Here is a 24351-nt window from a genome sequence, read left to right as displayed (position 1 = left end):
GGATTACTAAAGCAGGAAAAACGGATGGAGAATTTTGGTGTAAATGTGACAATTTAAAAGCTGTGAAAACTTAAATTCTTTATATGTATTCATACTGTAAAAGCTGAGTGCTTGCTCAGCAGTTTTAAGGCTTCAAAAGGGTTGCATGGATGAAAACAGAGTCAAGAATCTTTATACCAACTTTAACCATGCATTCAAGTACGTCTGTCATGAGTCATGTTAAGTCATGTCGTGCTAAAACAGTCAACAAATGATAGTCTCTGCCTTCTTGATAGTCTACATAAAACTGCAATTAGATCAAATTCTTATTCTGATGCGGACGTACACAAGATCTCTTTTTTCTTCTCGATAATGTAAACGGTGGCAGCACAGTTGTAAAAAGCGTACTGAAACAGCAGTAGGTAACATTCCCTCCACCATATATGCTGCCACAAGCCCATTTATCTCAGCCCATCTACTGGCTGCTTGGTAGGTGTCGGCATCATGCCTCACTTGAGCTCTAGGGAACTGTAGCTCCTAGCTTTGTGTTAGTATTCTCTTTGCAGGTGTTTGGCAAAAGTCCCTGTAAAGTGGTACAGTAAGAATCTGTTTATTTTTAGGTTTGTTGTATGACAGACCTCTGTGTTATGAACCACCAGGCCAAATTTCAGTCTTGAAAAACATCTCTAGGCTAATAAAATTAAACTTCCAAATCATGACAATAAAGTAGTAAAATCTGCTTGAGGATGCTGTGGGTGTGTCAGTTGAATGCATCCAAGCCACGCCAACTCACAAGAAATAATCCTCTCAAATTTAAGAAAGAAATGCTACAACCTGACTGGAGGAACAACAACCAATCGGTTTTATGTCGTGGCAGGCAGAGAGTTTAGCGCTAAAAAGTCTCAGTTTCATTTTATCATTCTTTATTTAACATTACAGGTATTCCTAAAATCTCATTACCTGAGTTATGTGAATTTATGTCTCTCTCACGGTAATAGATGTCCTTGTTGTTAAATTGCTGCTGAAAACACTCAGCATTCCTTCATTATAAAAGTCTTTGATGATGATTAGTATTGGAGGCTTTTATTGTGTAAGACTTAACAGGAATAGATGGCGTCTATCATCAAATACTTTACTAGACTTTAGTGATGCTAACAGACATGATAGATCAAAATGTGGCCGCTTTGAGAGAGACAAAGCCACAGTCCAATTCTTTTAATCAGCCAGGACTAAAGAAAAGTGAAGCATGGATTAAAACACACCTTTAGCAGGTAAGAAATTCATTCTGGCTGCTCCAGCAATTAGCCTGCCCCCTGACCTTATGGTGAACTATGGCCAAAGCTTGAAGTGATTTCTAAGTAAGCAGCAGTAACGCATTACACTACTGCCTTACAGACAAATGTAATATGATAACAGTAATTCGGTACAAAGTAACGTGTTGCTCCCAACACTGTTAAATATGGATCTTTGGTGATATAAACCTCTGACAAAATATCTTGACGGAGACTAAAATGTTAGTACTAGACTGCTGGACATTCAAAATTAATATTCTTCCATTGTGCATAAAAGGTATGTTGGCATTTTCCTAACTATAGCTTGAATTAGTCAAAGCACTGATAGTGCATTAATATGGGAGCTGTACATTTAAATTATTGTTACATATTGTTTTATTAAATTGACAGTAAAGTCTAAAATCTAAGGACTTTTATCAACTTAAGATTGCATTTTCAGCCACTAAATCTAGACTAAGACTGTAAAGGTTAAAAAAGACTAGAATTGGACTAAAACTAAATGTCATTGTAATGTGAAGACTTAGGGTAAGACTAAATTAAAAATATCTGCCAAAATAAAGACTGGTGGAGCGGTGCCAACGAGCTGAACAGATTTAATGTGGAGCACAACTTGAACTTGCCCACACTGAGGAGAAAGGTTGCATCAGTTTGACTGGAATGACAACAGACGACAGCAATTGTGAGGGACTGTTTCATAATTCATGTGAGGAGTGAGGTGATTCGCTGAAGGAGGTTGTGGAAAAATATGACTAGTTTAACTGAAAAACTGAGACGACCACATTAGCTGATGAGTAGAAGCTGAAGAGAGAATATAAATAATGAGCAAGCATCAAGTCCCCCTGATTGAACTTCCGCTAAGCTTCATAATGACTTTTTTCTCTCAGACCTTATTGTCTGAGGAGCTGGCATTTAATTATGAAAAGAATAATTAAAGCGAGGCCTACGGAAAGCTGCTCTTGTGCCTGAGATCAACCGGTGTCTCAGTGCTGATAAAGCCTCCAAACTGACAGCTGAGAGCGGCACAAGCAGTCGCATGACATGTACTCGAGTGTGCATTTCTCTGAGGGCTGATTGGCCCATCACATGTGAAAGTATAATGCAGGGAATGATCCATCATAGCCAAGGCTTTACTCAGGGGCCAAGATGGAGCTGCATTCAGCTTAATAACACACAGCAGCTGCAGCTTTTTTGTCCTTTACCCCTTTTTCTGCATCAAGAGCACACATCAGCCCATACTTCATACTCCATATCCAAGATGGCATTTTAATGAGCCTCACTTTCAATGCAAATCTCCCCTTTCCCCTTCTGTTCCTGCTCGTCTCTGCCACCTCAGAGGAAATGAAGAGAACACGGTGGCCTGCATAGTATCACATCTCCGCCATGCATGTGTGTTGCAGTAACAATAACTCTTTCCACCCACTCATTCTCACTCCAGCTTCCCATCCCCTTCCCCTCATGGCAACCACCAGCACCACCTCGCCCCACTCCAGCGCCTTCAGTGACTCACGTGCCTCAGCACACTCTGATAACTCCCATGTTACACAGAGGGAGAGAAAAAAAAATTTCCACACTCAAGTCCAGAGGTGCATCAGAGTGCGGGGGCGTTATCCGGCTTCCTGAGGAAACAGAGGATGTTTTTTCTTATCAAACTGATGAAGCACGCTTCATTTGTGAAGAGTAAACATCAGAGAGGAATGATGATGCTGGAATGTTAAATATACACAGCTTTAGCATCAGTTCATGTTTGTAAGTCAGTCTGATTCCAATTGGAAAAGACTGATTAAGAACCAGAGTGAGAAAAATGAATAACTTGGCAGTTGCCTTTGTATCATCCCTGTTTTTGATGATTTTTTAAATTATGTGCAGCTTAATAGAATAACAAGTGTGGAATTTTGAGCAGCCTCAACATGCTGTCTTTAAAGCACAGGCGGAGCAAAGGGGTGGCTCACAGAGCTCAGGCCCCAAATGTTTTTTAAAAGCTCAGAATTTCTTGAGTTGGCAAAAAGGATTTTACTGCCGAGTTTTATGAAATATAATCGCAATAAGAAATATATGATAAGAGACCTCCTGATTCCCACATGTAAAGCTGGTTTTAGTAATTTGGAGGCCCCAGGTACTGACTGATATGAAGCCCCTCACCGTTTTTCTAAAAGCAGTCATGGCAATAGCACAATATTTTGAGGCATATTTTTTTCATTAAGCCAGAGAACTATATTCCATCCTCAGATGTTGAAATAGTACCTCACAAGTTCTAAGAAGAGCACATCTCAGCTGATCCATTTATTTTAACACATCTCTAGTCCAGGTGGAGCTTATAAAAATAAATATACACACTGTTGATGCAGCATATATTCTTCTGACACGAGTTAAACATTTTTGTTCACTGCATTTTATTGCTCAGTAATCCACCAGCTCATTTTTTTTAAATATTTCCAAAGGGATACCAAACTATCTGATATGAAGACACTTTGGAAAGGGGGTCTGGCTGAAGACCACAGATCTCAGACACTCCCTCAAACATTGCTGACTAAACATTTCATAAATAAACTAGAAAAGCACTCAGAGACTGCAGACCTCTGGCATTAGCCCTATCTCCCAATAGTGAAGAATCCTTTAAAAAAATTCCTGAATCTGTCCCCATGTGCCCCCCCACCACCACCACCACCACCACAGCATTCACTGATTACTCCCTCCCCAGTGGGGTGGAAACACAGGGAGGCAAAGCATTGGCTTCGCTATGGGTGGATTGTCATGGTGGACGCATTGCCTGCTGGGGCCAACAGATGCACTGACAGTCTCACCCATGGTCTCACTGGACGCCTGGAAGTCATGGCAGAGGGTGAATATTCCTCTATTCCTCCCAGCATTGTGAGTATTCTCACTACAATTCGCTGTCTTAGTCTCTGATATGCTCCGACTCGTCTCCTCGACCAGGCGTGCCTCTTTCAAATTCTATAAACTCCAAAACTTTGAATAGAAACACACTCAAAATGCTGCTGGGATTGAAGTTACTCATGTCTGCCATCTCCTGGTGTAAAGTGGTAACAGCGCAGAGCTCCGCCACTAGTCCTATCTCCCAATAGTATAGAATCCTTAAAAAAATTCCTGAATCCAGACGGTGATCCCCAAAATCACTCCCAAAATCTAATCAGTTCTTCCTTATGCCAATTTTGACATTCCCTGAAAATTTCATAAAAATCTGTCCTCAACTTTTTGAGTTATGTTGCTAACAAACGAACAAACAAACAAACCCACCTGATCACATAACCTCCTTGGCAGAGATAAAAAGAAAAAAAAGTCTGATGTCTAATCCAGGATTAAAATATGTATAGACCCATTTTAGAAGTAGTTTTGCATACAGTGGTTTGCTTTAGCTCTGATAGCTTTAGCTAAAGCTAACAGTGTTTTCATGGAGGAGACACTTTTTCCCAGTAATCAGATTTTATCCAACATTTTGAAATCATGTTTTGCAAGTCAAGTTTTTGACTTTTAACTTCTGGTATCCTAACACTTACCTCAGCCCTTTCCCTAACCCTAACCAGATGTTTAATCTGGATTTAGTTGAAAGTTTTAGTATGTATTCCTTTCTGACAGATGCAACGTCTTACCATGGTCTACAAAGGAGTTGTTTGAGGCCTGCAGCCAGACTAAGATTTAAGGGCTTTTTGAGGGTCTTGGAGGGGTCCTTCAAGACAATTAAAATCAGTTTTTAAAGCTATTTTCCTTAGTATTAGTTTCAAACCTATATGTTTAATATTTAGCACACAAATACTGACAATATTTTGAGGTCCCTTGGAGCATTAGGGCCCAGGCGATTGCCTCATGGTAGATGACCACATGGAAATTTTATTTTTATTGCCAAACTGACAAAATTAGATTATCTAAGACTTTATACACATACTGCAGTGTAAAAGGTACCATTTTGTAGATTTATATCTGAAAGCACACATTCAGCTTTTTCACTGAAATTCTACCAAACCTGTCTCAAAAATAAACAGAAAGTTGCTGTACTTTCTTTTAAGAGAGAAAAGTGAAAATGATTAATTTCTGAAAAGGATTATGGCTTCAGAACAGACATGCTAATTTCAGTAAACGATTTAAAATGATGCTGGCTCTAAAGTGTATTTTGGTATAGTGGAACTATATCATAAATGATGTATAAATTTATGTCTTTTTAAATCTAAATTTGTACTTGGATGGTCTGGTAAATAGTGCATATAAGTCTGATAAGAAACAAATCCAGGGGATTGTGTCCCCGGATCCCAAGTTTGGGCTCAGCCCAGACTATCTAATTATTCTGGCTCCACCCCTGCTTCAGGCCCCTAATGTATAGAAAGAAACTGACTAAAATTGTGGAGAAAATCATGCAACCTCATTTGTTTTCCAGTTCATGTCATGCATTATATCAAAATGCACATGATCAAACTGAAGCATTGCACTCATACTGCACTCTTAGATCTATTTTTCATACCTTCATGCTGTAGTTTGAGGAACAAAACTCCTGGAAACCTATGCAGTTATCATTTTCTTGTGGGAATCCCCTCTTCACTGGTATTGTTCTTGTAGGCTCTCAGAGGAGAGGAAGCAGAGATCAGTGAGCCCACACACTGTGCGGTGTGTGCGGAGGGGTGATGCCTCGAGAGCGCATCACAGGACGACAAAACCCCTCTGCAAGACGCAGAGCCAGAGTAGAGCAGCTCTGGCACAACTGGCTGTCTGTAGTTTAGAGGAAAGGGGGAAATCTTTTTGAAGAATCCCCAAATCTACTTCATATGCTTCTGATCATTCTAGTATCGAGTACAGAGACAATGTAGAGGAGAGAAAGAGGGGGACTCCACCGCTGGAAAGATCTAGGGATGCTTGGACACGGTTATGGGTGATTGATGCCATCTTGCAGCGCAACAACAACAACACTGGATATGCTCAGAAAAAGTGGGGATAAGTGAGTTTCGGGGAAGGATGGACACTGCAGAGGTAATCCTCTCTATGTTGGTGGTTGTCATTATCATAGTGTCGTTGCTGTCCAACGTCCTGGTGCTGATCTGCTTTCTGTACAATCCGGAGATCCGCAAGCAGGTCCCAGGTCTGTTCAACCTCAACCTCACCTTCTGTAACTTGTTGCTCACCGTGTCCAACATGCCACTCACTCTAGTGGGACTTGTTAGTCAGGCTCAGCCCGGAGGAGACGGTTTCTGTCAGATCGTGGGTTTCCTGGAGACCTTTCTGTCCACTAACTCGATGCTGAGCATGGCAGCTCTGAGCATCGACAGGTGGATCGCGGTGGTCTTCCCCCTGAGGTACCACTCCAAAATGCGCCATAAAGACGCGGCGTTTGTGCTGGGATACACGTGGGTGCACTCGGTGTCTTTCTCCACGGTGGCCGCGTGCCTCTCCTGGGTGGGATACCACCGGCTGTACGCGTCCTGCACCCTCGCCAACCCGAGGGCGAGCAGCCGGACCCAGTTTGTTATCTTCACCGTGTTTTTCCACTCCTTCACTTTCCTGCTGTCTTTTATAGTGCTGTGTTTCACTTACCTCAAAGTACTCAAAGTGGCAAGGTTTCACTGTAAGAGGATAGACGTTATTACCATGCAAACTTTGGTGCTGCTGGTGGATATCCACCCCAGGTAAGAAAACCCCTTTACTCATGACTGCTGTTATATTAAAGCATCTAAAACTCAGGCTGCACCATTACTCTGCATTTAAGATTACAGTCTGAATTTTTAAGCAATTAAGACTTGAAAAATTCAGAGTGGAATCACTTTGAATGAACCACCCTGAAAAAAGAGGACAAACTGTACCCTCTAACCCCTCTGATCAGAAAGTGTATTTGTGCCATGGTTTCTTATTATAGGCTACACATATTGAAGCCTTTTTAACGTGTGTGGATAGAGTTGTACACTTTCTGTCTTTGCTCTGACATTTACAGCTGATGTCAATAGTCGGAGATGTGGAATCTTAATCCAGTTAATGTGAAATGCCCTGTAGGATCCCCACCTGTAAATTGTCATTTGGGTGTGTTCAATGCAGCCATGGATCACTATGAATGATTATGAATGTGTGATGTCTTCAGCCAGGAGCCTCTTGACCCACTGATCTTCCTTTTCTCAACTTCTCCATGCTGTTTTTAAAAAAAGTCTCTGGATGTGAAAGCAAAGGGGTAGACATTACTAATGCTTATACATATGTAGAAGTAGAGAGCACCAGCTAAAAGTGTTTATTTAAGTGCTCTGCTCAGGCTCCTTTACAACGCCCCATCCTGTGCTTACTTAAAGCAGTCTGGGGTCCTTGACTGATGTACTTAAGCTACAGCTATGCAACGCTATCACGGAATACTTGAAACATCATAAATATCCTGCTTTTCTCTGAGGTTCATGTATTTTTGTCAGCAATTTTTAATGTTTTTTTTTTTATTTTCATCATATTAGATCAGGAGATTTTAGGCTATTCTTTTCTATATTGGTTTTAATTTGCATCTTTTTTTCCCCTCTTTTATTTTTTGTCTCATGTTGAATGCATTGCTAACCAGACACACCAGATAGACTGTTCAATATATCCATTGCATTGGATATATGGAATGTACATCTGGGAAAGCTCCCATACAAAGCAATTCAGAAGGGCAGGACTTTTCAAAAAATTCTCAGAGGGCAATTGGATGAACATTCTGTCACATTCATTATGGGCCAATCAGAGCAACAACACAAAATGATGTAGTAGGCATGCACTGCTCTGGTAAGTAAGAAGAGCTGTCGTAGTCTATGATGGTGGAACTTGTTGGTGGATAAAATCCATGCTGAGGCTGGTTGGGACAAGCGCAGACACATCTTCTCAGCTAAGAGAAGCTTTCAGTGTGGCTCTTTGCTCTTGTTTTGATAGGGCCCAGCACTGATAAAACTGCTGCTATCCCATAGCTACATCTGAGCGTCTTGCTATTGTCTATACCAGCTCACAGTACAACTCAGCCCCGTGCATAACTATAACAAACGCATGCCAAAGCAGGTTTGGAGAAAAACGAAAACATCTTTTGCATCATGAAAAGCTTTCAGTGCTGTTCTTTGCTCTGTGTTTGATAAAGAAATGTAGTTCTGTTTTGATAAAACTGCCACTATACTCAAGCTACACCTGAGTCACATGCTATACACATGGCAGCCATTGCTATTGACTTCAGTACAAGTAAACCCCACCTGTAGCTTCTTCTTCGTTTTCCTCAAATGATGCTGATTGGTCAGAACGTTCATCCAATCACCTTCTGAGATTTTTTGGAAAAGTCCTGCCCTTCCCAGACACTTTATATGGGAGGTTTACCAGATAAATGTGAAATTCATCCCATGCAATGCATATATGAATCAATCTATCTGAAATCTCAGGTTACTACTTGTGTTTGTGGCCTAAAGCAAGTATGTTCTTGTTTTCCACAGTTAATGAGATTAAAAGGCTTCCATGATATCCCATAGGCGTGTCATTTTTGACCTATTTTTGTAAGTTTAAGGTGGTCATACAAAAAAATAAAACCTCTGAAAATGTGTAATGGATCATTTAAATATTTTAATGACCTAATATCAGAACTTTTTCTTTAAAGAATACCCAAAATATGAAATGATACTGTAAGATCCCACTTGAGCCACTGTGACATCACAGTCACAGTCCCTTCAGGTTCACATACAGCGTCACAAGTTATGATTGAACTTCTTAAAGCCAGAGAGGCTTTGAGATAAAGTTATTGTGTGACCTCAGCTGCACTGAACTCCCTCACAACAAAAAGAGAGGTACAGCCAGTTCTTGCCGTCTTCTATGAGCTTTGAGATGTTTTTTTTTCCTGAGTGTTTGTGTGTTCGAAACCCTTTGAGCTCTTTCTGTTTTCAGCGTACGCCAGCGTTGCCTGGAGGAGCAGAAGAGGCGACGCCAGAGAGCCACAAGGAAGATCAGCACCTTCATCGGCACCTTCATGCTCTGCTTTGCTCCCTATGTGATCACAAGGTGAGTGTTGGAGATAAACCTACACGCAGAGGAGGGAGGGGTGCCACCGCTGGCACACTGCGGCGTACACCCAGCCCTATTGTTTTGCTGGTAGACCCCCCTCCTCTGCTGCGAGACCTCCCTCTACCACCGCCCCCCCGGCTTCCTCTCCACACCAGCCGGAGTTGGAAGATGAGATTGGCTGACCTTGTGATAAGTAATATGCCTCTGCTGTTGTTGCTGCAGCACCAGCACTTTTCTCCTCAAGTTCGTCGGGTGCATCAGTTTGTCAGGTAGAATGTGCTCGCATTAATCACTGGAAAAACAGAGGTTGTCAAGGCACATGGGCTGAGTGTGAGTTGACACATGAGAAGATTTTATTTGTAGTAATAATAATCATACAAAGGGCTCTGGAGTTTTAAAAAATGCAGTGGGATGAAAGAACTAGAAGAATGTATAATAAGCAGTATAATAAGTTTAACAAGACTTCAAAGGTCTTAAAAGACAACATGGAAAACCAAATATTTCATTTTCAAGTGTTTTCATCTTACTTTGAAAAATAAAGTTGTTCAAATTGGCCTATGCCTAAAAAAATATTGATATTTGTCCCTTTTCACAGTTGTTATAAATAACTAAATCTATTGTTGAGTGATGCCTTTCTAAAGTAAAAGTTAAACTCCCTCTGGGTTTGCTGTTTTCAGGTCTGTGGTCACACAGATGGGATGGTACTTCTTTTACCTTACATTATGCTCAGAGGCACATACGTGCTTCAAACATGGATTTTTACACAAGAACCCCTCCAGGTCTAACTGTTAGTCCTACTAACACATGGGGGACTTTTGAAATAAAATTGGATTAAACTTCTAATTAGGGTAAGGGTTTGGGGTTACGGTAATGGTTAGGATACCAAAAGTTAAAAACTTGATCACAAAACATCTAATAAAGCCAAACAGTCGAGAGAAAAGTTTGTCCTCCATAAAAACATTCTAAAGCAGCAAGCGTAGCTTTGTCAGTTATATACTGTAGCTACATACATAATGGGCCTACGCAGATAATGTAGCTAAAGCTAACTTTACAAAGCAGCTACATAAACTACGCATCTCGTTATGTATGTAGCTAAGTTTGCTATAGCTAAGTTTGCTAAAGCTCAGATTCCAGGCTTACTCAGCTAAAGATAACTATGTAGCTAAAGCTAAGCACAAAGCAGCTATGTAAGCATCATAGATATGTTGTCTATGTTGCTACGTTAGCTTTAGCTACATTTGCTAAAGCTCACATTGCTAAAGCTAACTTAGCTACATTGGTTTATGAAGTGACATTAACAAGCAAGCATAGCTATGTTAGCTTTAGCCAAATAAAAACAACTTCAAAGACCATTCTACACATAATTTAATCCCAGACTAGACCTTTGAGGGTTTTTTTCTGATTTATTTATGAAAGGTTGAAGTTTGTAATGTTTGTCATGTGGTTATTTTATGATTGTTACTGTCAGACTATAACTTTGCATTGCAGATGGATACGCCCATTTCTTTGTTTCACACTGGCAAATCCATCTTGCAAAGCTCCCGTCTGAACCGCAGGGGCAGTACCTTCGGGCACGGCAGAGTCGTGACGTAAGCGAGCAGCAACAAGAGACAGGTGCAGTTATGGTGGAAGACATTATTGTGGATGCTGCAGTTTTATCAGAACTTGACGAATTTTCTCCGTTAAAAGAAGAACAAATAACAGCATTGAGTTGTTTTCTTTTCAAAAACAACAAAAGTCGTGTACTGACATGTCTACAGTCGCCATGGTTTGCATTGTGCAGTTCTGTATGGAGTTTAGTCCTCGGTAGGAGCGCAGCTCGATAGCGGCTATGTCACGTGTTTTGTTGCTCTGATTGGCCCGTAAAGATGTGACAGACAGAACGTTCATCCAATCACCTTCTGAGTTTCTTTCAAAGGCTCTGCCCTTTCCCAAACGCTGTGTATGAGTGTTTTTTCAGATGGATGTGTGAAACAAATCCATCTGGCATGCCAGATTAGTCAGACTATGGTTATCTGAGTCATCAGAGATGGATGGTCTGCAGCCAGACCTCTCACATAGACTTTAAAATCTAAAGAAAATAACTTAATCTGCTTTGGCCTGAGTGTTCTTAAAAGCCCTGAATCTGGAAAAAAAAAAAACATTCTTGTAGAGGAACTGAATAAAATCCAGTGTTTTTATTTTGCTTCTAAGAGATTATACTACAGTATAAAATGCTTTTATGCTTTTACATTGTTTTAAAATGAACATTTCCTGCGTTTTTTTGAAAATAGATCTTAATCCTGAACCCCACATTTTGCTTTATATGCATTTTTTGTCAAATAAGTATTGCCATTTGTACTTTTACATTAAATTCATATCATATCTATTTTAATTAAATAATATATATATCAGACCCCAAACTGGCTGGGTCATAAAAGTACAATTCCTTGAACTATAACTACTCAACAACTTATTTTATTTTGTCAGAGTTTTATGGCTAAAGCACAGGAGGCATTGTCAAAGCATTTTCATCATTTGAACAATAAGCACTAACAATTTGTTGTGTTATCAGTACTCTGTCCATAATGAACAACCACAGAGGCACTGTACATGCTCTCATCCTGCAAATGGCAGTTTACTAATGACGGTGTGAATATATTACGCTAAAAGCTCCTGCACTGATTCCCCGAGGCTCATTTGTTGTCGGGGTCATCATGTGTGTAGTGAAAGCCCTGCTGCGTAGTGCAGTGTGGCCGACTTAACCTCGTGCTCACCGTGCTGATGTGGAGTGTGTGGGCAAATGCCAGTGATGGCTTCTACTTCATGTAATGCTGGTGCTAATGTGCTGACAGAGCAGAGCTTTACTGTGGACAGAGCAATCATATGGAGTGCAGGAGCAGAGGATCAGCAATTTGTAAAATTCCTTTTATGACTCTACATATGGTAAAATATTTCTATACTTAAGTGAAATTAGTGTAATTACCCCAATTTGATACCTTTATGAGCATGGTATGGATCTGCTACTTGAAGTTAACAAAAGGCAAAAGAGTAAAGCTCATAAGGAGCCACTTTAAATCAAATATACAGGAGAGAACTTTTTCTCACTGCCCTGTGTCCTTTATGATTTTCTTCATAACTCACTCTAATGCAGGATTAAAAGGCAATCAAAGTTAACTGGCTTGTTTCCAGTCAGTGTTAAAATGGCCTGGTTTTTTTTTTTTTTGTTTTTTTTTAATCTCATGGCTTTTTGACAGCAATACAGACTGCACATAAGACATGTATGGTGGCCTACAAGGGTAAACTGCTTTATGGTGTTCACTGCATCACAATGGTAGAAGGGTTAGAGGCAGGCCTTTGAGGTTTTGATTAGCAGGTTGTTGGGTTGCTCCACACCACTTTTGAGGATGAACTTTAATCCAGGAAAAATCACTTCCTGTTGGCGGCAGAGGAGCTGTGACAAAATAAGAAACATTACATATGAATCTGTTCAGGTTGGAAGTGTTATCACATCTGTGAAGTTTGATGATGATTGACATAAGCACTGCTGGGGTATAAGGGATTAAATTTTGGGGGCAAAGTGCCAAGATTTGTTACACAGCTTTGGCACAGAATTGTGGCCCCACTGTATAGTGAAAACTTTAGCTTTGTAAAACTTAAGATGTTTATCTTGTCTAGAATGAGGACAACATACTCTGGAATCAATCAGATGAAATCCCTTTGAGTAGATTCCTATGATGTGACACCTATGAATTGGCCCCAACCACCCAAAATTTGACCTTTACCCCCCGTTTTTAAAAGAAAGTAAATTAGTTGTTAATCTTGATATGATACAAATGTGAGCTGATGTTTATGTATGTAGCCAACAAGTGAGAGAGATTATCCAAAAAGGCCTCTGGGGGTGCCGTGGAGCCATGTTTTTGACGCAAAATGCCTGAAACCACCAATATACGTATCAAGTCAAAAAGACTGATATGTCTGCAAATTATGTTGACTTTTTAGACATGTTAAGACCAAAATCAGCCTTTTTTTGACAGAAGAGTAATAATTCCTTCAGTTTCAGTAGGTTCTTCATGCTGACGTTGCTGCTCAGGCCTGAATAAATTAAATAGCAATGCAAAGTCAAAAACACGCAAATCTAGAAAAAATGCAGCTAAGATTATATAAAACTCTAGGCTGTTGAGTACATAGGTGTCATATTGGGGCGAACAGGAACCCAGAGCCCCAGTGCAGTAAGGGATGCTTGGTTTTTAGGTCTTAATCTTTCATTCAGGCATCCAAATGAAAAACACACATTTAGATTAAAAATGATGTTTTTAAGAACAAGTACATTTGCAGTTTTTATTGCAGTCGGTCTCCTTGAACTTAAATGTGAGTTTGTACCTTAGAGAGAACGAAATATGATTGTATAAAGAAACAGGACAAAACAAATGAAAGGCATTTAGTCAAAGAAGGGCATGCATACACTTTGTTTTTCCTTCACTATCTCAAGATTGAACACAAACTGGCAGTCTCTCAAGGAATTACCTCATTTCTTGGAAAACAAACCCCAGCTTTTTATTCCAAGAAAAGAAGCTAAATAAGGTCAAATCTTGTGAAAATGAGTGAAATTTACTCCCCAGTACACCCACTTTTCCAAAAGTTGCCAACTATGGCGTACTACTTGACAACAATGGTAAGAAAAGCCCCCAACATCCTCAGCTTCAAAAACCCACTGGTTTTTGCCTTTAAAGACGATGTCATCTGTTGAAATTTTTAAACCGTTATATCCTTGCATTTGAAGGTTGAAGGTGATGTCATTAGAGTATCAGTGTCCACTGGAAACAGCTCAGTGACCCACTTTTGGGTCCCGACTCACCAGTTTAGAACCACTAGTTGGAGCTAGATTATACAGAATTTTCTCTGCTTGTGATAATTCTGTCTGCAGTGTTTTCTTTGCTTCATATATTTATCTGCTTCTGCTTAACTGAGTGTTATCTGAAATTTAAGAGGGGAGCTGGTTTCCTTTTTTATCACACCTGTCAGACTGTCCTGGATTCTGTTGCACCCTGCAGAGGTTGTTTCAAAGTAAAAGCTTCAACCTGAAGATTAGGCTCCTGCCGAGGCTCTTGAACATTCTGCTTGAGGAGATCAGGCATGAAGAATCAGTGACAACCTCTAGAGCATTTCTTAAAGCCCATTTTATTGGCTTGCTTTATGTAATGTTGTTGTTTTAACGTCTTTAAGAATAATTTTTGAATTTTTCATTTTACATAATTATTTTTTGTTATTTATATTTGGTAAAGTTTTTTTAAATTACTTTTATTTCTTTAATCTTTTTTTTTGTGCTTGACCACCACACAAATGCGATGAAAATTACTCTTGCATCAAAAAATGACTCTTAATAGCTGCCTTACCTTTACTCTGGCAGTCTTGTTTAATAGTGCCTGTAAAAAAGTATTCACCCCCTTTGGATGTTTTCCCCTCTAATTGATTTTACAAGTCAATCATGGGCCATGATATATTTTACCTTTTTTTCACATCAGAGTGAATACTGATTTCTACAAAATGATGTCAGTTAGATAAATAAGTGCAATGATAACTAATTGACTGCATAAATAATTACCCCCTTCTAAAGTGACTGACCTAATTCAGCAGAGGTCACTGGTTAATCAGTATTCCTGCCTACCATTACACCATGAAGACAAAGAACACTCCAAGGAACTCAAAGAAAATGTTATTGAAAAGTATAAGTCAGGTGGATGGACACAAAAATATTTCCAAGGCCCTGAACATCCCCTAGAGTTCAGTTAAATCCATCATCAAGAAATGGAGGGAATATGGCACATGTGTAAATCTACCTGGATCAGGCCGTCCTCTCAAATTCAGTGACTGTGCAAGATGGAGACTAGCAAGAGAGGCTACCAAGACACCTATGACTACTCTGAAGGAGTTACAAGCTTCAGCAGCTGAGGTGGGACAACTGTTGCCTGGGTTCTTCACCAGTCAGTCTTTATGGGACGGTGGGAAAGAGAAAGCTAGTGTTAAAGAAAATTCAAAACATCTCAACTAGAGTTCACCAAATGCATGTGGGAGACTCCATGGTCAAGTGGAAGAAAGATTTTGGCCATTAGACAAGAGGCTATGTTTGGCAGACACAAAACACAGCAAATCACTACAAACACACCATCCCCACTAAGAATCACAGGAAGGCTTGTAAAGGTAGAGGGTAAAATAAATTTGGCAAAGTATATGAAATCGGGAGTAGATTTATTTCCTAGCAAGACAATGACCTGAAGCATACGGCGAAAGCTTCACAGAAGGTGAATGTTCTGCGATTGGCTGAGTCAAACACCAGACCTCAGTCCATTAGAGAATTAGTGGCTGGACTTGAAAAAGGTTGTTCACGCCTTGTGCAACCTGACAGAGCTTGAACAGTTTTGCAAAGAAGAATGGAGTAGAATTGCAGTGTCCAGATGTGCAAGCCTGATTGAGACCAATCCACACAGACTCAGTGCTGTGATTGCAGCTGACGGTGCATCTACTTCATACTGACTTGAAGGAGAAATGTGTTTCACGTTGACCATAAAGAGGGGTTCTTTGTCCTTTTTTTGTCCTAAAAGCCAAATAATATTGACCATGACTTCAAATCAGTAAAAAGGGTAAAACATCCAAGGGGGTGAACACTTTTTAAATGCACTGTAAAGATGACCTTTTGTGCTTTTTTGCCTCATTTTAGATAGGACAGCTTGAGAAAGCTTGGGAAGGAGATGCAAAATATGCACCAAATAGAGATGGGGCTGGGATTAGAAAAAATAAGTTGTCACTGCTAAAATACTTGTTTTTACTGTTATAAATATCATTACTTTACATACTCAAACAGCAATAAAGAAGCACCCTCCCCCTGACACAATGTCTTACAAGCTGTACTGCTATCTCTGCATAATAGGCTTAAAGCATGCATGTCTTTTCCAGAGTACTGACTCTCTTCTCCACCACTCTCTCTCTCTCTCCTCTCTTTCTGCTTGCCTGCAGGATCGTGGAGTTATTTCCAGCGGTGCCTATCAACCCCCACTGGGGAATTGTCTCCAAGTGCTTAACTTACAGCAAAGCAGCCTGTGACCCCTTTGTGTACTCCCTGCTCCGACACCAGTATAAGAAGACGTGCACCGACATCATCAACAGGCTGCTGAAGCGAAGCTCCTTGAACGCGTCCGGGCGCAGACAAGAGAACCAAGGCAACAGCATACCCACGGCGGACTGACAGGAAGCAGGGGATGATGGGATACAGTCTGAGGGTTGACCTGGGAACAGTCAGTGAAATATGAAGCTGATTTATCGTCGGTGAAGAAGAGAGCAAAATATTGGTCGCTCCTGTCCACGTCTGCTTGAATTTTGTCTGACATGCCCAAAAAACAAAAAGTCACTACAGACAAGGGCAAAGCGTGCTCAGTAATACTACTGTGCTTGCACTCTGAGCACCCAGAACAGCAGATCAGTGCAGTGAACTTATTCTGAGGACAATAAGCAACAGCAGATTTCACTTCCACCTGGAGAGACAAATGTGCTCGACCAAGGAGAATGGCCAGTTCCAAGAATCATTATTTGAACTACACTAGCTTATAATCTGATTTTAGAGAAATCGCTCAATGTTTGTTCTGACATTACTGCCATCTTCTTTCATGGTATATTTCAAAATGGATAGGAGGTGGATGTATGGCTTTTTTAGGTAAAGTAGCACTTAAAACTAGCCTAACCAAAACATCATCATAACCTGACATGATGGGAGGACGCACACTTCTAATCAAACACATTTTGAGGTTGTAGTCAATATCCTGGTGTGTGAAAGCCGTCGAAGGGAAAGAGAGATTAAGATGTTTGTTTTATATGCCTAAACGCGATGTCATTATTCGCGCTTTCAGCTCTGATTTTGAAGGACTTTTTCCAGAGCCATCAGAGCTGAGTATTAATGGATAAAATTGGCCTTCAAACAGGCTGCCTCTGCTGTCATGACTGACTGTGTGCCCCTCAGGTTGTTTATTCAAGTGGAGCATGATTGACTGTACTTTCCCCTCTGTACTCACAGAGAGGAGTCGGTAGAGTATGCTTCATGCTTTCACACATATTTGAGCAAGATGGACAGTGATGGTACATGATGTCTTTGTTTTTCTTTGCTTGGCAGAGTGATCACATGAAAAGTGATGACATCATGGGATATTTAACAGCAATGAGCATCCATGCAAGGATACAAATAATTCTCAGAACAAAAGCAGCTCTGGTAGGAGAAGCAATCTGTTTATTTTGATAAAGATAAAGAAGCTCAGATGTCCCAGCTAATATTTGTCCAACTGTATTACAGTTGATTAATATGAATGGAAGGCTACATACATTATTTCATTAAATTAGGTGGTTATAGTTTAAATTTTCATTCTGTGATGTCATGCAGAAAAAAACTGTTTTTTCAGGGCATTAATCACTGTCAATTGAGATCTATTCTTAGAGAATTAATATTTGTCATCTTGATCAAGCACATTCTTTATTGTCTCTTTCTGCACACTTTGGTTCAACCACTGCATCTCCCTTCAGCAAAAGGGATACAAAATAAGTCCACCACTGCTCCTAAATTTCTCAGTCATTTCAGCTTAAAAAACTCAGACATCAGTGTCAGCTGACAAGTCAAAAGTTGTCTGCACCTTGTGTTATGAACATTTACCTTTTATCTGTTCACTTTTCTCCTTTTCAATCCATAACAAGTTCCTTTTTGTGTGGTTAAGTTCATGTCATTATCTTTGATAAGTCTGAATTTCCTTTTTTTCTTTCAAAATAAAAATAGATCTGTATCCAAACAGCAAGTCAGTTACCCTTAGTTTAAGATGGTACAAAACAAAAGAGTCAAACAAGGTTTAAATGCAAATAGTGGAATTTCAAGAGGAGTTTAATTGCAGTTAACTAAAAAAACTCTGAGATAAATTTTAGTTCAAAATTTTAGTTATTTAAAAGCCATAATTAGAACACAATCTTTAACTGATCTCAAACATTTTAAGCTTCAACAATGACTTTTTCAAAGAAGACATTAAAAAAAGAATTATTTGCATTTTTATTAGTGTTATAATGTCGAAATAGCCCATTGTTGGATGGCTCTTCTGGCATTTACCATAAGTCTGAAAGAGGTCCGGCTGCAGACTGTAGATCTCGGATGCCATCACTGTCAGTGCCTTAATTTGCTGGTACATTTTTTTTTTCTATTTTTAGATTTTTTTTTTAAATTCAACTTTATTCATATACATTTCAAACATTACAGATTAAGAAACATGTAATAAATCAAACAGAAAAAAAAATTAAAGGTCTAATCTGGGATTCAATTTTGAATGGGTCCATTTAACAAATATGCGAAGGGTGGCTCTCTTTTTCGTCATTAGTTTTAGCTAAAGCTAACATAGCTACGCTACTTACATAGTCAACATTAATGCATAAGCCAATCCAACTAAGCTAGCTTGAGCAACAGAGCTTTAGCAAATGTAGCTGATGCTAATGTAGCTACATCTAATTTAATTTCAATTATTTGATTGGGACAGTGCACATTAATCAACACATCTGCTTTATGGGCCACTGTAAATATGTGAAATTTCATCATTGTCCTATAGCAGGTTATAGCTAAAAAAAAAAAACTGACATAAACTATGTAGATAACTTAGCTACGTAGCTCACATAGCTAATGTGAGCTACATAAGCTAACAGCAAGGTTAAATTGTTTTCATGGAAGACGAACTTTATTCCTGTAAGCACTGTTTTCTCAGCTTTCTTAAACCTGTAACGCCTTGTTATTATAGAGGCAGGACAGTGGATAGAGCTAGAAACAGGGATGAGAGAGTGAGGAATGACATGCAGTAAGGCCAATCTTGAACCTGGGCTGCCCGTGTACATGGGGCGCGACCAGACCACTAGGCCATCTGGGCCCTTTATTGAATGTTTGGTGTTAAGGTTTTGCAGGGCAGGATTTGTAAGTTTTGGTATACTTAATCCTGACCCCTAATGAAAAGTTGTATCCAGTTGTTATTTTGAAAGTTTTAGCATGCATATCCGTTCTAAAACTGGAAAACTGTACCGGCAAATTACTGCACGTGTTCTGAGAGTTGTGGCGTCTCATAGTTGCGGTCTGCAAAAGGGGGCATCTGAGGTCTATGGTCTTTTGCCAGACTGCCTCACTAATTCCAGGTGACCAGTCCATCACTGCCCCAACCTGTGTTTACAGCGTAAAACTATTCAGCTCATTGCTTTCAAAGGCTGGTCAGTCACTGACTTGGATTAACTTCAATGGCACTGAAAGCAACAATTAGAAAGCTCTTACAAGCAGCTATAAGTTATAAAGATTAAGGAAGGGTGTCATCAGTAAAGAAGTATATATTTTATTTTATTAGTAGTATCTGAGTTTCACTTTTGTATTAAACATATATATTAAACAGTGTTAATTATAGCATAGATTAGTTACAGATCTATCAAGACTATAAATCAGAACTTTCCATATTTATAATTTTGTTTCCTGAGTTTATTTGTATCATTAAATGTGCTTCTTCACAGTTAAATATATCCATGAAAATCACAGTGGTATTTGAAGTGCTTTAAAGGTAGATACTTAGCAACCAGTTTATACTTGATTTAATGAAAAGGGTAGCTTTGAAAAGATTGCAATACAACCTTTTTACCCTCATGTTATGTATAGTTATTAATCCCCGCTGCTTGTTTAGTGCTGAAGTTTCCAGGCATTTCCTGAAGCCTAAGCCCAAGAGCCCTCTTGATTGACAAAGTGTTATACCCACTACATGTTGTACCTATTATGTCCTCTTTTCTGTATCAGAAGACAGGCAGCTCTGTATCAGAGGGCTTTAGATTGGGCTCCACTTGTTGTAAAGTTGACATACTATAGAGAGAACGCCTTGCATGAGACTTCACAGAATAACAAACATCGCAACATTTCACTTTATGGACATCTGGTTTGCAGTTGACTCTTTTAAGTTTATATTTTTGCTGGATTTTGATATATGATGCATTCAGACTGTGCATACAAAGAGCCAACAGTGAGGTACTGTTGTGCCAAAATGATCAATGACACCCAGTGAGCCAAATGTTAGTAGCCGCAGTTCATTTTCTGAAAACATCAGAGAAGAAACATATGAATATATTTATTGAATGATATTGTTTTTTTTATTTTGTGTTCTTAACCTTAAGGGTCAGTAGATAAATGGTTGTCTTGGACATATGATGCATTGCATAATACTGTATGACACTCCAAGCTAACCAATGCCTTAATTCTTTTGTAATTTAACAGTGATTCAAAGGTTTATTCACCATAACATACAGATATCCTCAACACTTTACACCGAATCAACCATTGCCTTACTCATTTTGGTTCTTATACATAGTCATGTAGATCTGGCTCTGTATTTCTGTACAAACTCTCCTTTTTACATATTTACACAGCCGCCATTTTCCTGCTACATCATTCTCAGGGAGGGAAACATTTGAGCTGTGTAGGTTATGGGTCATAAAAACGGTAACAATTTGACTGGTTTTCCAAGATAACTACATGACAAAACATTAACTGAGTACTTCCAGAGAGAAATTAATGTATTAGCCTTATTGTAGCATATAAGACTACCAAACAGTAATGTTAGCCTCAGCCACTTTCTAGCTAGCATTAATGCTATCTATGAGTGTCCATCCGCATTTTGCACTGCTCACAGCCTACATGTCAGAGCATTTCCTCTGGGACTTACTGTTACGATGTGACAACAGTTTTCTCACAGTACAAATGCTGTCTCTGCTTGAGGCCATAACATCTATTTGATTTTGCTCTGTATGCTTATTTGTTTTCCTTTTACTCAAAGAAATTTTAGAAAGAAAACACGACAACTGAAAATTGTTCTTGAAAAGATAAATTACACTCTTTTCTGTCATTGTTGTGAGCCAAGCTGATATCAGCAGACACACTTCTACTTGATTTTGAATGGTTGGAGAGGTGTTAATGGAGAATTGACACTGACAAGTAGGGATGTGTGAAGTTAGCCAGCTAAACGGCTAATTTCAGATATCAAATTAGCTGGCACAAGATTTACAAGTTGGTTAAGTATATCATGTGTGCTGGCTTCCTGCTAGAGCTTCATCCTAGCACCAACCATGAGGAGCTTAGCAGTAGCTGAGTGCTTAGCAAGTCATAAGAACAGTGCGGTATGGCAGTAGCTTGAACTAGAAAATTGAAATGAAGTTGTATGTAGATTGTTGAGGTTTATACTTAAGTATAACTACTCAGCTGTAGTGATGAGTAACATAAAGCATGGTATTAATCTGCAAAGAGGAACAAAGACTGGCAGAGCTAACTGCTAACTTTAGCCACGCTCACAACATACCACTGACACAGTGACTCTGTGACGAATTGGACTGTTTTCTGAATACTGACTCCACTTTAGACTAGTTGGTTAAAAGCAATTAATTAGTGTTTAATTGAATAGGGAAATAGACATCTGGGAACATCTTTACTGAAAACTGCATTGGTAGAAAGTGGCCCCTACCTAAATAAGAAAGGTGGTATTGGACTTTGGTCCTTCAGTGTCAGAAGTTAATGTCAGCATAAAATGTCAAAATCTGAAAAATTAGAAGCAGTAAAATAATGATGTCAGATGAAAATGGCTGCAGTGTGAATTTATTAAATTCCTTGGTATTTTTTTGCTGTTTTGCACTGATGTAAACTAGTTATTTTTCTCATCTAATGAAGGCTATCTTTATTTAGTCTAAAACAAGCTAAACATAAAAGTATATATGTTGACAGATTTAGAGAAATGACTACGTGCAAAGTATTTTTGTGTCTTTTTGATAAATGTTATTTATGATGACACTGTATTTGTTGAAGTGTTACAGAATGTGCTGCTCTAAATGCAAAATAAGTTTTACCCGTTGTTGATAGAAGACAATGACTTGAGTGTAATATACCTCATTTTGTTCTGGTCACTGACTTGACTGCCTGAAGTGTTCTGTTATGTACCTCCTAATTTATTCAAGTATTGGATTGATGCCACTGCTGCTAAAGATGGAAAAGATGACAACCAGTGGATAATGGTGGTGATGTGGTGACAGATGTTGTTGATGATGACTAGTTCCCATCCCTCAATGATACGATGATAATGTTTGCTTTTGATAGTGATTGTAATGGTTAGTCTGGTAAAATGAGAACAAAGACTGTTTTAGATTTTGATGATTAAATTAAACTTTAAACTTTACCGCTGTGGTATGTGCTCTTTTACAGAAAAAAAGGTTCTAATATTCTTGTAATAGAGAAAAATTTTAAGAAAACAAAACTTTAAATTGGTCTTATGAGAAAACATTTCAATTTTAAAGCACAACAAAAATATGTATCGTGGCATACGGCATACGTCTTATTCTGCTCAAAGTTTCTGCTTTATAAAGGAAGATTTTCTATGCCACTTCTGCTATTGTTGAGTCTCGCTAATAAGAAAGTATAACAACAATCTACCCACTCTTTTTCTGAAGATACAACAATAAATATTCAGTACATAGACCAAGATGCTCTTAGACCAAAAACATCTTATGAGTAAGGCTGTAAACATGTTTATTTGTGCTTTAAAAATAGGCATTTTAACATAGGTGTTGATGAAGCTTTATAGGCTTTTGGAGCCAGCCTCTGGTGGACACTTAAGGGACTGCAATTTTTTCATGTAAACATTGGCTTCCTTTTTTTTTTTTACTACAATGGATGTCGCCAAAATACAGTTTAAATACTATATGAGTTAAACTTTGATACTGATTGTTTATTTAGTTAAACCTTACAAAGCCTGGTTTTACAGCCATTATTGTATCATACATGAGCAAAAGCAACAGTTTAACATTTGGCTTAGCTGGTCTTTCAGCTCCTGAACAACTTCTTATTTGCAGATTTACCTTTAACTGCATCTATTAAGTCTCTGAGCTGTATTCTATTTTTTTACCATTTAGTCTTACCTGGACTTATTGCATTTAAGAGCTTGTAAAACATCAACCCTGCGGTGAACAGTAAAGCTTTTTTTAAGGAAACCCTGGGCTTTAAGAATGTGTGTGCTGACAAAATATCACTTGGATTTCTTTTAAAAAGTTATGGGACTGTAAACACTAAACCCAAAGATTTTCGATGTAAAACACAGTAAACAATAATGACTAACTACTACTTTTTTTTTTTTTTTTGCAAAAACTCATACTTCCATCTCTCTGGGACCAAAAAGGGAAAAAATATGATAAAATAATTCTGTGACAAAAAATGTTTACAAGAAAAAAGTCCTTGCGCTGTTTTGTATTGGCTGTTTTTGTGCCATTCAAAGTAGCTCCTGTCTGCAGTGATGCGGAGGGTCACATCACGGAATCTCTGTCTCTCTTTTTCTCCATTTTGAGCTATTCAGGCACTCTCTTGCATGATCTAAGTGTAAAGATGAGCAGTTTGGCAAAGCATGATGTGACAACAGAATAGCCTGCCATTGGTTGCCACAGCCTATGTTACAAAACTGTATGGTGGATAGCATTAGCTACTAGTGGCAGAAATGATTGAAAATGGATTAAAAATTGATTAAAAAGGCATTAAATATTGGAGTTACCTATGTGGCCTAAATACCCTGGATAGTCACCCAAGTTCTGGGCTCGCTAAAGAAACCTCCATAATGGCCATGGAGGTTTGGATTGCATTAGTAGAACAGCACAAGAGGGAAATAAAATAATTGGCTACGAATTATGGTTTCAAAAGTCATTTAACGTTTTGTAAGATGTTTTTCATCTTGTTGTATGCAACGCCAGTCTCAGAGGGTTAAGCAACAAAAAAATGGGATAAAAGAAACAATCTCTCAAATGGGAGTCAGCCCACATAAGAGAGCCAGCTTATAGAAACAGCTCATTTGTGAACTACACATCACTACAGCCTGCAGGTTTTCAAATAAAAATTGAACTGAGTTTGCAGTACAGTACCCCACAAGGTTAGTTTGAGAGGCACCACTAACTTCTTTGTTCATGGCTAATTTGACCCCACACATTCTTATAGCCAGCAGAAAATAAACGGTAGTACGCCTGAAAGTCAAGGAAATGTAGGATGCTTAGGTTTTGTTCTTAGACA

The 24351-nt window shown here is 39.0% G+C and overlaps 1 protein-coding gene across 1 annotated transcript; it reads left to right on the top strand.

The window, feature by feature from the left end:
* Positions 1–6230: 6230 nt before the first annotated feature.
* Positions 6231–16473, top strand: LOC121528853 (G-protein coupled receptor 26-like). Its single transcript, XM_041816484.1, has 3 exons — positions 6231–6898; positions 9135–9248; positions 16245–16473. The coding sequence occupies exons 1-3, from the start codon at positions 6231–6233 to the stop codon at positions 16471–16473; spliced, it is 1011 nt and encodes a 336-aa protein (XP_041672418.1).
* Positions 16474–24351: the final 7878 nt, after the last annotated feature.

The sequence above is a fragment of the Cheilinus undulatus genome, linkage group 20 (genome assembly GCF_018320785.1).
Source record: "Cheilinus undulatus linkage group 20, ASM1832078v1, whole genome shotgun sequence".
NCBI lineage: Eukaryota > Metazoa > Chordata > Actinopteri > Labriformes > Labridae > Cheilinus > Cheilinus undulatus.
The sequence above is the reverse complement of the archived record's forward strand: the minus strand, read 5'-3'. Positions and strand labels throughout refer to the sequence as shown.